The sequence below is a fragment of the Muscardinus avellanarius genome (genome assembly GCF_963383645.1).
Source record: "Muscardinus avellanarius genome assembly, chromosome: X".
Classification (NCBI taxonomy): Eukaryota; Metazoa; Chordata; class Mammalia; order Rodentia; family Gliridae; genus Muscardinus; species Muscardinus avellanarius.
The window spans coordinates 113,003,179-113,017,562 of record NC_137792.1 but is presented as its reverse complement, the minus strand read 5'-3'; the positions used below and the strand labels follow the sequence as shown (position 1 = coordinate 113,017,562).

General features: G+C 42.8%; 1 protein-coding gene across 1 annotated transcript; it reads right to left on the bottom strand.

The window, feature by feature from the left end:
• Positions 1-722: 722 nt before the first annotated feature.
• MAGEE2 (MAGE family member E2) lies at positions 723-2,294 on the bottom strand (the record flags this gene model as incomplete). Its single annotated transcript, XM_080719411.1, has 1 exon — positions 723-2,294. The coding sequence occupies one exon, from the start codon at positions 2,292-2,294 to the stop codon at positions 723-725; it is 1,572 nt and encodes a 523-aa protein (XP_080575537.1).
• Positions 2,295-14,384: the final 12,090 nt, after the last annotated feature.

The following is a 14,384-nucleotide window of genomic DNA, read 5'->3' as shown; positions in this document are numbered from 1 at the left end:
GCTTTGCTCTCCCATACCTTCTGGATCCCTTTTAGACCTCACTAACTTCTTCTCCGTGCCTCCAAGCATCAAAAACTGGGACTTAATCCTTCTTGGGGGCTTCCCTAGCACAACCCGAACTCCCATCAGATTTTCTTACCCATATTTTACCACTTGTCACAGCATAATATAATCGCTGGTTTACTTCCATGGCTCTCCTCCCCTTATGTTCTGGAGCCCAGCTGGATCTTCTTTACCCTTATATTCCCAACACAGTGCATGCAGGTGTTTAATAAATGTTTATAGAATAAGCAGGGCATCTGATTCATTATACTTTTATTTTTTTTAACTACACTCTGGAACAACAAAGACAACAGTAGGCATGTGGATTTGTGTTTGTTTGTGTGTATGTGTGTGCTTGTATGTGTGTTTGTGTGTGTTAACTCCACAAGATCATTTTACTGATTACTTCAAAAATGTAAATATTATGAACACCTTGTACACAGCTGTCAGAACTTTTACACTGAAACAGAGCAAGTGAGCAATTTATAAACTTTGACCATGAATCTAATTTAAGGGTATATTAGCAGGAAGGAAATACAACGAGAACTGGAACACAGATAGTAAGCACAATGTGTACTCCCTACCCCAACCCTCCCCGATTTCTGATTTGGGGCCCCAGTGCCCTTTTCCCAAGGCCCCTTTAACTGATGTCACCCAATTGAAATGACCATTCTCGGACTTCACATAGAGCCAAAGAAGAACATGGCGGTTGCCTCAGATCTGGCCCGGGCCTCCTCATCTTCCATAGCCTCCCTATATTGCTCTGGCCAGTCCTGTGGTCGCTTTCTGTAGAGCTTGGCCATGTACTCCAAGGCTTTCATTTTGGTGGTTTCAAGGTGAGCTCGAGGACCCCACAGAAGCTCATATTCAACTGGATTAGAGTAGGACAGTGGCCTGCATTCCAGGTAGCGCTGCCGCATAAGCTTACAGGTGATGGCATGCTTTCTCCCTACATCCACGCTGAATCTGCGAAGCAAGTTCCAGACATTGGCCTCTTTGACACGGTTGCCCATCAGGAAGATCAAACCCAGGATTGGCATCACATATTCTTGAGTGGGTCTCCCCAGGCTCTCTAGCATTACCTGCTCTTCTTCCGATTCCGGTTGCTGGACTAGGAGGTAGATGTGCTCACTGGTATCAACCTCAATCAAAGAGAAGCCATAGAACAGATCAAGTATTAGAGTAGCTCGACTGAGGATATTCGGGAACACATCCTCGAATTCTTTGCCAGTGTGAGCCAATAGCTCATCCTGATGTATAGGCAGCAACTCCTCAGTGACATTAATGGCCAACTGGACCAAATCATTTGCCTTGTCATTCATAGTATCCTCTGACCAGAACTCTAAGCCAGCAGCCTGGCTTCTTTCTTTGGCTTTGTCAGCTTCCAGGGCCTTGTTATATACTTCTGGCCAGCTCCAGGGTTCTTCATCATGGGCCTGTGCCACAAACTTCAGAGCTTCCATCTTTGTGATTTCCCTGTGAGATCTAGAGCCCCACAAGAATTCAAATTCGAGGGGATTGGTGCCATACACTGGCCAGTACTCCAATAAGCGCATGCGCACAAAGTCAGTAGTGAGAAGGTTTCTTGTGTTCCCAAGGAGGTTGTTGATCCTCTGAGGCTCATCCAACACATCGACCTTTAGCAGCAGGTCCCAAAGAGAGGCCTCCCTTGCCCGATTACCATTCAGAAGGATGTGGCCTAGGACCAGAGCCAGGAGGCCTGCCTTTGGCACGTCCAGAGTCTCTACTAGCCGTTCAGTGGCCTGGGGATTCTGTTTGCTGATTAGGTTGTAGGTGTCAGCCTGGGGGTCAAGAACTCTCAGGTTCAGCCCAAAGACCTGATCCAGGTGAGCCGAGGCTCGTCTTAGTATCTCAGGGAACTGATCTGAGTATTCTCTGAGAAACTCCAGCATCTCCGACTGCTGGATAGATCCTTCGGTTTGGCTTTTCATTCGCATGAAATTCACCAAAGCAAGTGACCTGTCTTCTAGAGGGTCGTGGACCCTGAGCGCCCCCAAACGTCGGGACTGCTCATCGATGAGGACCTCGATGTCATTCGGGTCCTGGGCAGCTTGGGAAGCGCCGGCACCCTGGGGGTCGACAGGAACCGGAGGGCCCTGCAAGGTATCGGGGATCAGCATGGAGGTGGGGGGCCCAGAGGCGTTAGTAGCCAGCATTTCATCCCGGCCCTCGCTGTAATCTGCAGTGGTCTCTGCGCTGCCGTGGCGCGCGTTCTGGCTTACCAGAGACATGGCTGCAGGAGACCGGAGCAGGAACCGGGAATCAGCGATCCGCCGGAGAGAGGACGACAGATGTGACTGCGCCTCCGCACAAAGCCGAAGCCGGAGACCCGAGAGCTAGGCGGGTAAAAAGTAAGAGCTGGAAAGAAGGGAGATCTTTTTACCCAAGCGGCAGCCAGCAATGAGCGCAAGCCTAAAAGCTTTCAGGTTTGCCGCAGCCTACGCAGGCGCAGTCAGGCTCTGCGACGTGGTGGCCACGCCCCCTCCCGGTCTCCACGAAGGGGGGCGGTCACCTCTTGCCTGGCAGGCGAGGCCTGTCCAAGTGGTGGCTGCTGGCCTCAAACTTGTTAGAGAAGAGAAAGTTTAAGATGTTATCAGAAATAAAGCAAAAGGGTAACGAGATGAGGGTGTTCAATGACTGCACTTGAAGTTTTTCTTTGGAGTATAAAGCACCTTACTAATAAGCAGTAGAGGATTCAGAAAAGAGGAGGATGTCAATGACGATGTTCTTTTTCCTCGCGTGTGTGTGGTGTGTTACCACAGACCTACACTCCTGACCCCCCTTTTTGCCGTATTGGGGATTGAACCTAGGGGACTTCTACCTCTGAGCTACACCCCCAGCTCTATTTTTAATTGTTTATTGTGAAGCAGGGTCTCACTGAGTTGCAAAGGGCCTCACTAAGTGACTGCAGCTGTCCCAGAACCTCCTATCTCAGCCTCCCAAATGCTAGGATTACAAGTGTGCGTCACCATGCTTGGTACCCCTAACCCTTTTGAACCTTTTTGTTTTGTTCCTAAACAGGGCATGGCTAGGTTGCTGAGAGTCTCATTAAATTGCTGAGGCTGGTCTAGAACCTGTGATCCTCCTGTCTCAGCCTCCCAAGTACTGGAATTACAGGGGTGCACCACCTTGTCCAGCTTTAGTGGTAATTATTTTATGTACTAGTTAATTTATGCATCACACAGCAGGTATCTCTTGAGCATATACCACATACAAAGCAGAGTTCTGGGTAATAGAGGTAGATCAGAGGACAAACGTAATAACCAACCTTCCTTCGTCCTTCCCTCCTTTTCTCATTTCCTTCCTTCCTTCCTTCCTCCCTCCCTCCCTCCCTCCCTCATTTCTTTCCTTCCTTCATTTAGTGTGTGGTACTGAAAATTGAACCCAGGGGCATTCTTTCTCTGAGCTCCACTCTAGCGCTGTTTTTTTTTTTTTTTTTTTTTTTTTAAATCTTGAAACAGCGTTTCACTAGGTTGCTGAGGAAGGCCTTGAACCTACTTTCCTTCTGTCTCAACCTCCCAAGTAGTAGACTTACAGGCATCTGCTACCATGCGCAGCAGTGAAGCTTACTTTATGAGGTCAGTTCGAATGAGAGTAAACCCTTTATGGGTGTAGCTCAGTGTTAGAATTCCCATGAGTTCAGTCACAGTACCTCAAAAAAGTTTCATATAAGATAGATGCTGACATATAGTCCAATCGCAGAAGGAGCAAACAATAAATCACAGCTTAGTCTGGAGTGTCTTGAATTGGGAGTACTTGTCAAGAAAACCTCAAAGAGGAGTTGAACACTAAGTGATGAAAAACTTGAGAAGGATTTATGGTTTATAAAGCTTCCAGCCTTAGATAATATCATCAGAAAAAGCCCAGGACTGTGAAATACAAAATAAATGTAAATAAAAGCCAATTACCAAAGGTGGTTAGAGGCAGAGGATGCCAGGATGGGTGAGAGATGAGGATGAAGATGGCTGGTCAGGAAGGATTTAATTCCTTTTTTTTTTTTTTGGCGGTACTGGGGTACTGGGGATGGAACCCAGGGGCATTCGACCTCTGAGCTACACCCCCAGCCCTATTTTTTATTCTTTATTTTGAAACAGGGTCTCACTAAGTTTCGGAGGGCCTCACTAAGTAGCTGAGTCTGTCCGCGAACCACGATCCTCCTGTCTCAGCCTCCCAAATGCTGGGATTTACAAGCATGTGCCACTATGCCCGGCAGGATTCAATTTCTTGTTCTTCATTTACTAGTACCTCAAAACTAGTTGGGGCCCCCGCATGGTGGGAATGGCAACACCAGAATAAGAATCTGTCTCTCAGGCAGATATTCATGTATGTGTACATATGCAAGCCCACATGTGTGTTTGGGGGAGACATAATCTAAACACTTTGGTCTGGAAGATGATTTACCTGCTTTATTTTCTATTTTACCAAAATATATGGGCAATAAACAGAGCTGTAATCCAGACCTCAACTGTCAAGAAATGAAATAGAGCACTGGGGATATGTATGTATGTATGTATGTATGTATGTGTATGTGTATATATATGTATGTATGTGTATGTATATATGTGTATGTGTGTATGTATATATGTATGTATGTGTATGTATGTATGTATATGTGTGTGTATATATGTGTGTGTATATATATATATATATATATATATATACAGTTGCCATCTGCAGCCACAATTGAAATCCTTTCTTAAAATCTTGATGGCTATGAACACTTACATTCAGTAATTCTTTTTTTTTTTTTTTTTGGTGGTACTGGGGGTGGAACCCAGAGGCTTTCTGCCTCCAGATTATACTCCCAGACCTTTTTTAAATATTTTATTTGGAAACAGGGTCTCACTAAGTTGCTGAGATCCTCACTAAGTAGCTGAGGCTGGCTTCGAACCCGTGCGATCTTCCTGTCTCAGCCTCCCAAGCGCAGGAATTACTAGCATGCACCACCACGCCCGGCTATCCTGGAATTCTTTGAAAGGCCACTGCCTTCACATGTGGGGCTGCTCACTCCTGACATTTTCAGTAGCATATGCATACCCATGTTCATAGCACCACAATTTGCAATAGCCCAAATATGGAACCAACCTAGGTCTCCATCAACAGATGAATGGATTGCAAAATTATGGGTAATACACAGGATAGAATTCAACTCAGCTATAAAGAAGAACAAAATCATCTTATTCACAAGATGGAAAGACCTGGAGAATATTATGTTAAGTGAGATCCGCCAAGCACAGAAAGAGAAGGGAAATATGTTTTCTCTAATATGCCCAAACTAGGGAGTATTAGGGATACCAGAGGGACTCCAGATAATGGAGGGGAAACCGCAGCAAAACTAGAATGGAAGGGTAGGAGAGAAAGAAGGCTGAGGTTGATTAATGGTGGAGCTACATTCGATTATGTGTATACATGTGAATATAGCATTGTTAACCCGGACATTTTCTACATTCCAGGTACTTTTTACAACAGTAAAATAGGAAGTTTAGGATCATGGCTTTAGCCAAACTGAGAAAAAGAGATACATGTCCATACAGGTGAGTGTGCCTATTCTACAAGGTAAAATGTGTGGTTTGTGTGCATGTGAAAAGTAGCACCCTCTTTTGAGCTGCTGCAAAAGTGTTGATTGAGGTGAGATCTGGTGGGGTCCCTTGTACTTTAATCTTTCCTCTTCTTCAGAAGGGCTCTTTATTCTTTCCTAGTTCACTCGTGTGTGTGTGTGTGTGTGTGTGTGTGTGTGTGTGTGTGTGTGTGAGAGAGAGAGAGAGAGAGAGAGAGAGAGAGAGAGAGAGAGAGAGAGAGAGAGAGATTGGGGATTGAACCCAGAGGCATTCTACTTTGGAGCTATATCCCTAGCCCTATTTATTTATTTATTTTTGTTTCTTGAAACAAGGTCTTGATAGGTTGCTGACCGTCTCACTGCATGGCTGAGGCTGTCCTAGAACCTGTGATCCTCCTGTCTCAGCCTGTCAAGTACTGGTATTACAGGCATGTGCCACCACACCTGGCTCCAGTTCACCATTTCAGTTAGACCTCCTATTACTCTCTCCCCCATCTAATTGAAAAAGAAATTGATTGGCAGCATCTTGCCTCTGAAATAATATCCTGATCCCATGCCACAGCATTCCATTCCTTAACAAATTTGTTCCTACCTGGTTCTCTTCATCTTAATCTCCTACACATCCATCCATGAAATCAACTCCCTGGCCACACTGAGCTACACATTCTGGTCTCAGCCATTTCTATTCTACAGGTCTTCAAACCACTCTAGTTATTGCTAAATGTACCAAGGAGCTGTGACTGACAGATGGCTGGTTTTTCACTGTTTAAATGTGACTGTAAAAAGATGGTTTCATACTCTATTTTGAATGTCATATTTCTGGCCTCTTTACACTTTAAAAAATGAGAATATTTCTCATAAAATTGTATATCTCCAGTATAATTTTAATAAAGTATTTGGGCTTGATTATTTGAATGTACAAAAGTGCACAAATCATGAATGTAGAGTTTGATAATTTGTGACACATTTAGCATACCATCTGAACACAATACCAGTTAAGAAATAGATCACTACCAACATCTCAGAAGTTCCCATGGCACTTTTTCCCAATCCATTGCCTCTCATATGTTCTGAGAGGAAACCCTTATACTGACTTGCAGCATCATAGATTAGTTTCAACTACATCCAACTTTAAATAGTATTAATATGCTGCACATGCTTATTGGTATTTCTCTTTTTCCAGTGAACCCCATATATTATGATATTTATTCATGTTGTATACAGCAGTAGTTTATTTATCACTACTATATAGGTTATTATTGTATGGATATATAATAATTTACCCTGTGAGCTTTTGATGGACACTTACCTTATTTCCAGTTTATTATTACTGTTATTAACCATATCTTATGGTTCACATGCACATTTATATTGTGAATAAGTCTATGAATGGAATTACTGTATCATAAGTATATATGATTTGTTAATTTTCATGGATATTGCCAGAAAGTCTTATGTAAGTTTTGCACTGATTTGCACTCTCATCAATATTTTATGAGAATTTCTTTTGCTTTAATACTCTCTTCTACACTTCTTATTAACATTTTGTTCAATTACAGATATTCTGATTGGTGTGATATGGTATAGTATTGTTGGGTTTTTTCCTTACTCATATTTAAACATTTTTTAAATCACTTTTCAAACAAGAGTTATGTTCTCAGGCCTATGACTATTAGAGACAGAAAATTAAAAAGGATGGAGAAGCTAGAAGATGTTAGCAAGGAGTGATAACCAGTACACACTTCAAAGACAAGGAATTGGAAACAATATTCAAAGCTGATATTAGAGTCAAAATACTAAGGTCAGGTGTGGTGGCACACACTTGTAATCCCAGCATTTGGGAGACTGAGACAAGAGGACAACGGTTCGCAGACAGCCTCAGCTACTTAGTGAGGCCCTCTGCAATTCCGTAAGACTCTGTTTCAAAATAAAGAATAAAAAATAGGGCTGGGGGTGACACTTGGAAGTAAAATGCCCCTGGGTTCAATCCCCAGTACTACAAAAAAAAAAAGAAAAAATAGAAAAAGTCTGTAGACTAACCAAAGGAGGAAAAGAATAAAAAGGAAAAGCAACCCAAATCACAAAATTTTTTAAATTTAACAATTATTTATTTTTTTCACTTTGAATGAGGTAGTGAAGTTTCAAGGAAGGAATGTTCCAGTCATTTGTGAGCATCTGGTGCCTCTATGTGATGTGGTTTGTGTTTCCTTTACCCTTTACCAAGTTAGATCCAAGTGGGTTAAGTTGAGATTGTTTTACTCTTTTCTCAACCCCTTTCTGGATTAGTTCAAGGTTTGCAGCATCTAAGGTGTACCAGGGAGCTTTGCTGATGGTTTATTGGGTCCTGAGGGAGGGAGAAGATTCTCTGTGTGTAGACACCGAAATTCTGCTCTCAGGACCTGAGAGCACCTTGAGGACTGTGCTTTTGTTGAGTTCCTCTTCTTCTATGCTGTGTTGGGGGGTTGCTAGTAAGAGGACTTGGAGGCACTCCCCAGGCTGTGGGCCCCTGCTTGCACCAGTGTGGGTCTAGGTATGGCTCTGAGGTGGGTTTGGGGCTTATTGATGCTGTGGCTCTCAGACTCCCCACAACCTAAGTTGTAGGTTGGGTTTGTGCTGCTGCTGTTGCTGCTAGGCCATTTTGCTGGGAAAGTCTACCAGCAGTTCCTGGTTGCTGGCGCTCCTGGCTCTGGGGTCCTGCCACTGGTGCTGTTTCCACTGACGGTGCTGGACTGCTCTATGGAGGAGTCCTGAAGGCTTTCTTTTTTCCTACAGGCACCGTTGGTATTGGGGTCCGTGCAGTAGCTGTTGCTGCTGCTGCTGGTGGTGGCTCCTCAAAAGAACCGGGCCATGCCCTGTTGTACTCTAAGGTCTGCCTGGCTGCTAGAGCTTTTTATTTTTATTTTTTGTGGTACTAGTGATGGAACCCAAGGGCTTTGTACCTCTGAGATACACCCTTAGCCCTATTTTTTAGTCTTTTTATTTTTGAAACAGTGTGTCACTGAGTTGCAAAGGGCCTTGCTAAGTAGCTGAGGCTATCCCCCAAACCCCGGTCCTCTGGTTTTAGCCTCCCAAATGATGGGATTAAAAGCATGCTAGAAATTATTTTGTTTAGGGCTAGGGGTGGGCATGCTATTGAGAAAACTTGCCTAGGCTAGCTGCTTGAAGCAGTTTGGAGTTTCTCCTCCACAGGACCTGCTGTAGATGGCTGCTGCAGATACCCCTCCCTGTACTAGCTTAGGGAGGAGCTCCCTGGCCTAAGCCAGTCTGTCAACACTGGTTTAGCAGCTGTGGCTAGGCCATGTCAGTGGGGGGTGCCTGCCAGTACCAGCTCCCAGCAGCATTTTGCAGTCTGGTCTGCTAGGGCTGGTCTCCTGAACTGCGTAGCAGGGGTGGCTGGTGGTAGTGGAGGCAGGACTCTGTTCAGCACTCAGCACAGAGAAAATCAGCACCTGCATTCAACACCTGTGAGGGTGCTGGGTCAGTAAAGAAGGGGGGATTCCACTCAATACCATTTAGTTGGAGAAACTCTGGTGCCTAGTGTGTGTTGCTTCTGATGCCTTTGGTCTTCCAGAAAAAGAGGTGTTAGAAAGTATCCTAAGAAAAGGCATGTGTTAAAAAATGGCTAGGTCTCCATGAACAGATGAACAGATTGCATAATTATGGGAAATACACACAATGGAATTCTACTCAGCTGTAAAGAAGAACAAAATCATGTCATTCACAAGAAGATGGAAAGACCTGGAGAACATTATGTTAAGTGAGATCTGCCAAGCACAGAAAGAGAAGGGACATATGTTCTCTCTAATATGCCCAAACTAGGGAGTATTAGGGATACCAGAGGGACTCCAGATAATGGAGGAGAAACCTCAGCAAAGCTGAAATGGAAGGGTAGGAGAGAAAGAAGGCTGAGGTTGATTAATGGAGGATCTATGTTTGAATATGTGTAAAAGTATGAATGGAGGATGGTCAACCTGGACTCATTGTTGGGAGAGGGGAAGGGGAACAGGGTGGGAAGGAGAGAGCACTAAGCACAAACTGAACGTATGCCATTTTCAATACGATACACATAGAAATTGTAAAAATTTTAAAAATGGCTTGGTAAACATCAAAGCCAATCAGTAAGCCAATCATGAGAAAGAGGGAGGGGAGGGAATGGGTGGGAATAGGAAAGGGCTAAATGAGTGATGTGTATATGTACGCCTCTACCATCTCGTACCCCATTAAGATGCACCAAGAAAAAATTTTTAAATGGCTTGGCAAGGTGATTTTACTTTTTGCAAAAAGAGTCTTGCCACCAATAAAGCAAGGTATAGAAGCACACTAAACTAAAAGCCCACTGGGCCTTTTATTCCTAATGCAAAGCTTCTGTGCTGTACTCCTATTGGTGGAACAGTCTTCACGATATTGGCAAGATGGGATGCTGGGGGAGGGTTGCATTTGCAATTTTTAAGAAATGCTAACTTTACAAAAGATTGTGAGCCTATACAAGGTTACAAAATGGTGGCTATACAAAACGGAGTTAGTTAAGATACTCCTTTAGACTTCCGGGAAGATGGCGACTGAGAAAAGCGGGGCTTAAGAGCCCCACCAACAACCAATCTCCAGTACCACAAAATCAGCGCCTTTCATAGCCAGAAAACACCATCACCAGAGAAACAAAAAAATCACCAGGCTCCAGAGAGAAAGCAGACTGAGAACAGAGCTCAGAGCCACAGAGGAGATACATCGGCCTCACGCCCGAGGACGCGGCAGCAGCGCCATACTGCCAACGGCAGCGGCAAATTCACCGGGCGGCTACAGCAAGCCGAGGTGAGCCGCTGCGGAACAGCCAGGCGGGATCTTTCGGCGCAGGGAGCATCTAAAGTTCCCAGTGGCTGAGCTAAGCACACGCTGCAGGGACTCAGAGTGGAACTCAAAACCAGAGAAGAAAAAATACGCCAGTCTCACAGCCGAGGGCGTGGCAGTGGCGCCATATTGTCACCGGCAGCAGCAGCAGCGAATTCATCGAGTCCAGTACAGCTACATCTGTGTACTCAAGAATAGTGAGTCAAATTGCGGGCCACAGAGGAGAAATCCCAGTACTGAACTCCCTGGGACTTGACCCAGTGGGGGAGTGGCGGGAGCAGAGATATCACACCATAGGAGAACGTGCAACCTGGCACCCCCCATAGTCTAAAGCAGCCTCTATCGACTCCCTGGGTTGGAGAGTCTGTGATACAACCCAGTAAAGGAGTAGTGGGGTCAGAGATACTACAGACTCGAGATCCAGAGCACCTTAAGCGAAGTCATAGTGACCCAAGGGAAGAACTCAGAGAAGGCACAAACTTCCAAAATCATGGGAAAGAGGAATAACACTGGAGCAATGAATGCCCACAACCCCACAACATCAGAACCCGATAAAACAGAAAATCAGAGATTTCTAGAAGATCAAATCAGGAAAATAACTGTAGAAATAATAGAGGTGCTTCGAAAAGAACTCAGAGAGAGCCAAAAAGAGATAAAGGATGCAATTAATGAAGTAAAGGCCTCAATTCAAAGCACAAACAACCGATTAGACCACATGGAGAACAGAATCTCACTCTTAGAAGATGAGCAATCCAAAAATGAACACATTGTTTCTAATCTAGAAAAAAATATCCAACAGCAGGAATCTGATATTGAAGAAATATGGGCCCATTTTAAGAGAGCTAACCTAAGAATAATTGGAATAGAGGAGGGAAAAGAAAGTGAAACCAAAGGGATCAACAATCTCTTCAAGGAAGTAATAGCAGAAAATTTTCCAAACATAGAGCAAGAGGTTGATACACAGGTCCAGGAAACTTATAGAACTCCCTTTAGACAGGATCGGAGAAGAGGATCCCCACACCACATAATTGTCAAAATGACCAATGTGGAAGCCAAGCAGAGAATCTTAAAGGCAACAAAAACAAAGGGCCAAGTGACATTCAGAGGCAAACCAATTAGAATCACTCCAGACTTCCCAAACCAAGTCATGAGAGCCAGAAGGGCTTGGAGTAACTTATTCCAAACTCTGAAAGAAAACAACTTCCAGCCAAAAATTTCCTACCCAGCAAAACTTTCTATCAAATTAGATGGAAAAATAAGAAGCTTCCATGACAAACAGAAACGGAAGGAATTTATGTCTTCAAAGCCAGCGCTAGAGAAAATAGTCAAAGAGATTAACTACAAAGAAGAAATAGGTAACACACACCAGAAACAGAGAAACAAGATTTTCCATCCAACAGACAACTAAGATTGGTTATCTGTGGAGATTCATTATTTATGTTAGTCTTTTACCTATCTCTAAATGGTATTGTTTGCCTTTATTGTTGTTAATTTTTAGGATTTCTAGTTGGAATATTAATATACCTTCAGATATAGCATTTGGAAATATTTTATCCCATTCTATTAGTAACTTTTAACTCTGTTTACATTGTCTTTGGATATACAATATTTTTTATTTTTTTAGGGAGTTTGTATACTCTTCTGTTGCCTGTGCCATTGAAATCACATCCAAGAAATCACTGCCAATTTCAATGTTGTGAGGTTTTATGACCCAGATTTTCTTCTAAAAGTTTATAGTCTTAAGATTTATATTTAGGTCTTTTATCTATTTTGAGTTAATACTTGTATATGGGATTAGGTAAGGGTCCAATTTTATTCTTTTCCATGTAATTCTTATGTTTCAACAATATTTAGTTAAAAGATTATTATTTCCACCACCAAATGTTCATGGAAACCTTGTCAAAAATAACTTGTCAATATAGGGAAGAATTTAGCTCTAGGCTTTTATTTAACTCTAATGGTTTACATATCTGCCTTTAGAACAGTACTACACTGTTTCAATTATTGTAGCTTTATATGGTTTGAAATCAGAAAATATATATCTTCTAGCTTTGTTCTTTTTCAAGATCGTTTTGGGTATCTAGAGTCCATATTCCATATTAGGATAGATTTTTTTCTGAAAAATAAATATATAAATATATGATAGTTTCACCTAAAAAAAAAGAAAAAATATTCTCTGGTAAGAAAGAAAGCAAAAAGAAATATTGAAATGTTATCTTTATGTTATCAAAAGCTTGGTATCAGACAAATGAAACTTATGTGAGATTATCATTTTTAATTTTGGATAAATTGCTATAATACTAGATGTCAACCACTAAGCCAAGCATGGGAAGGAGGGATGGGGAGGGAATGGGGTGGGGATCAGGTGGGGGTTGACTGGCGATATGTGCATGTATGTCTACAAAAGTTTTCTTTGTATCCCACTATGATGTATGAATACAGTGCACCAATAAAAAATTTAAAAAAAGACAAAAAAAGATACTCCTTTAATAGAAAAGATCTAATTATATTCGCACAGGGGAAATCTGCTCAGCATTGATCAACGCAGGGATGCTCTGGCACCATGCAATTACCACCTCTGCAGGTGCTGGGTCAGTGGACGAGAGGGGGCACTCTGCTCAGCACCACTCAATGTAGGGACACGGGTGCTGGGCATGGGCCGCTCAAGGAGGTGCTGGGTTGGCAGGGAGGGGGTGCTGGGCCACGTCTCAAGGCATAGGCAGACTTTGCTGGCTCACTAGCTCTGAATCTTCAGGAAAGGGGGAATGGGAGAGCACACTAGCTTAGGCTGTGATTGAAGAGACCAGTGTTCAAAATTTGTTGATTGGGAGAGAGATATGTGTCAGCCATGGAGCACTAAAGCTGATTCCTATAGGCCCACCCCTTTGCTGGCTCCATACATTTATTTATTTATTTATTTATTTATTTATTTATTTATTTATTTATTTATTTATTTTTGCAGTACTAGGGATGGAACTCAGTGGCATTTTACCTCCTAGCTACACCCTTGTCATTTTTTTTTTAGTCTTTTTTATTTTATTATTTATTTTATTTTATTTGTGGTACTGGGAATGGAACCCGGCGCATTCTACCCCCAAGCTACACCCCCAGTCCTATTTTTTAGTATTTTGTTTTTGAAACAGGGTCTCAATGAATTGTAAAGGGCCTCGCTAAGTTGCTGAGGCTGTCCATGAACCGTAAACCGTGATCTTCTGGTCTCCACCTCCTGAATGCTGGGATTATAAGTGTGTACCACCACACCTGCCCCTATTTATTTATTTATTTATTTACCCTTGGTACTGAGAATTGAACCCAGGGGCATCCTATCTCCGAGCTACACCCTCAGCCCTATTTTATTCTTTATTTTGAAACAGGGTCTCACTAAGTTGCAGAGGACCTCACAAGTAGCTAAGGCTGGCTGCGAACCTGTGATCCTTCTGTCTCAGCCTCTCAAGTATTGGGATTACAAGCATGCATCACCACGCCTGGTTTGGGTTCTTTAATAATTCCGTAGATGTTAGTTGTTCCCATCTTTGCCCTCTCACCTCAAAAAATAGGGGAAATTTCTTTAGATCGTTTTTTCTTACAGAGCTCCCAGACTTTGAGACTCTCTTATCTGCCATTTTGAAACCACTTCTCTTATTGTTTGTATTCTTGATGATTACCTTAACTGGAGTTACATAGACTCTCAGGGTAATTTTGATTTGCAGTTTCCTGATTCCACATGATTTGAACACTTTTCACATACTTGCTGGCCATTTGTATTTCACCTTTTGAGAACTGTCTTATATCTTAAGTACATTTCATGAACTTTTTCAAGCACTTTCATTTACCTACCTATGGTAGTTAGTATTTACCTGGGGATATGATTATTGGACCATAGGTTCATAGGTTATGCATACTTTTAGTTACTATCAAA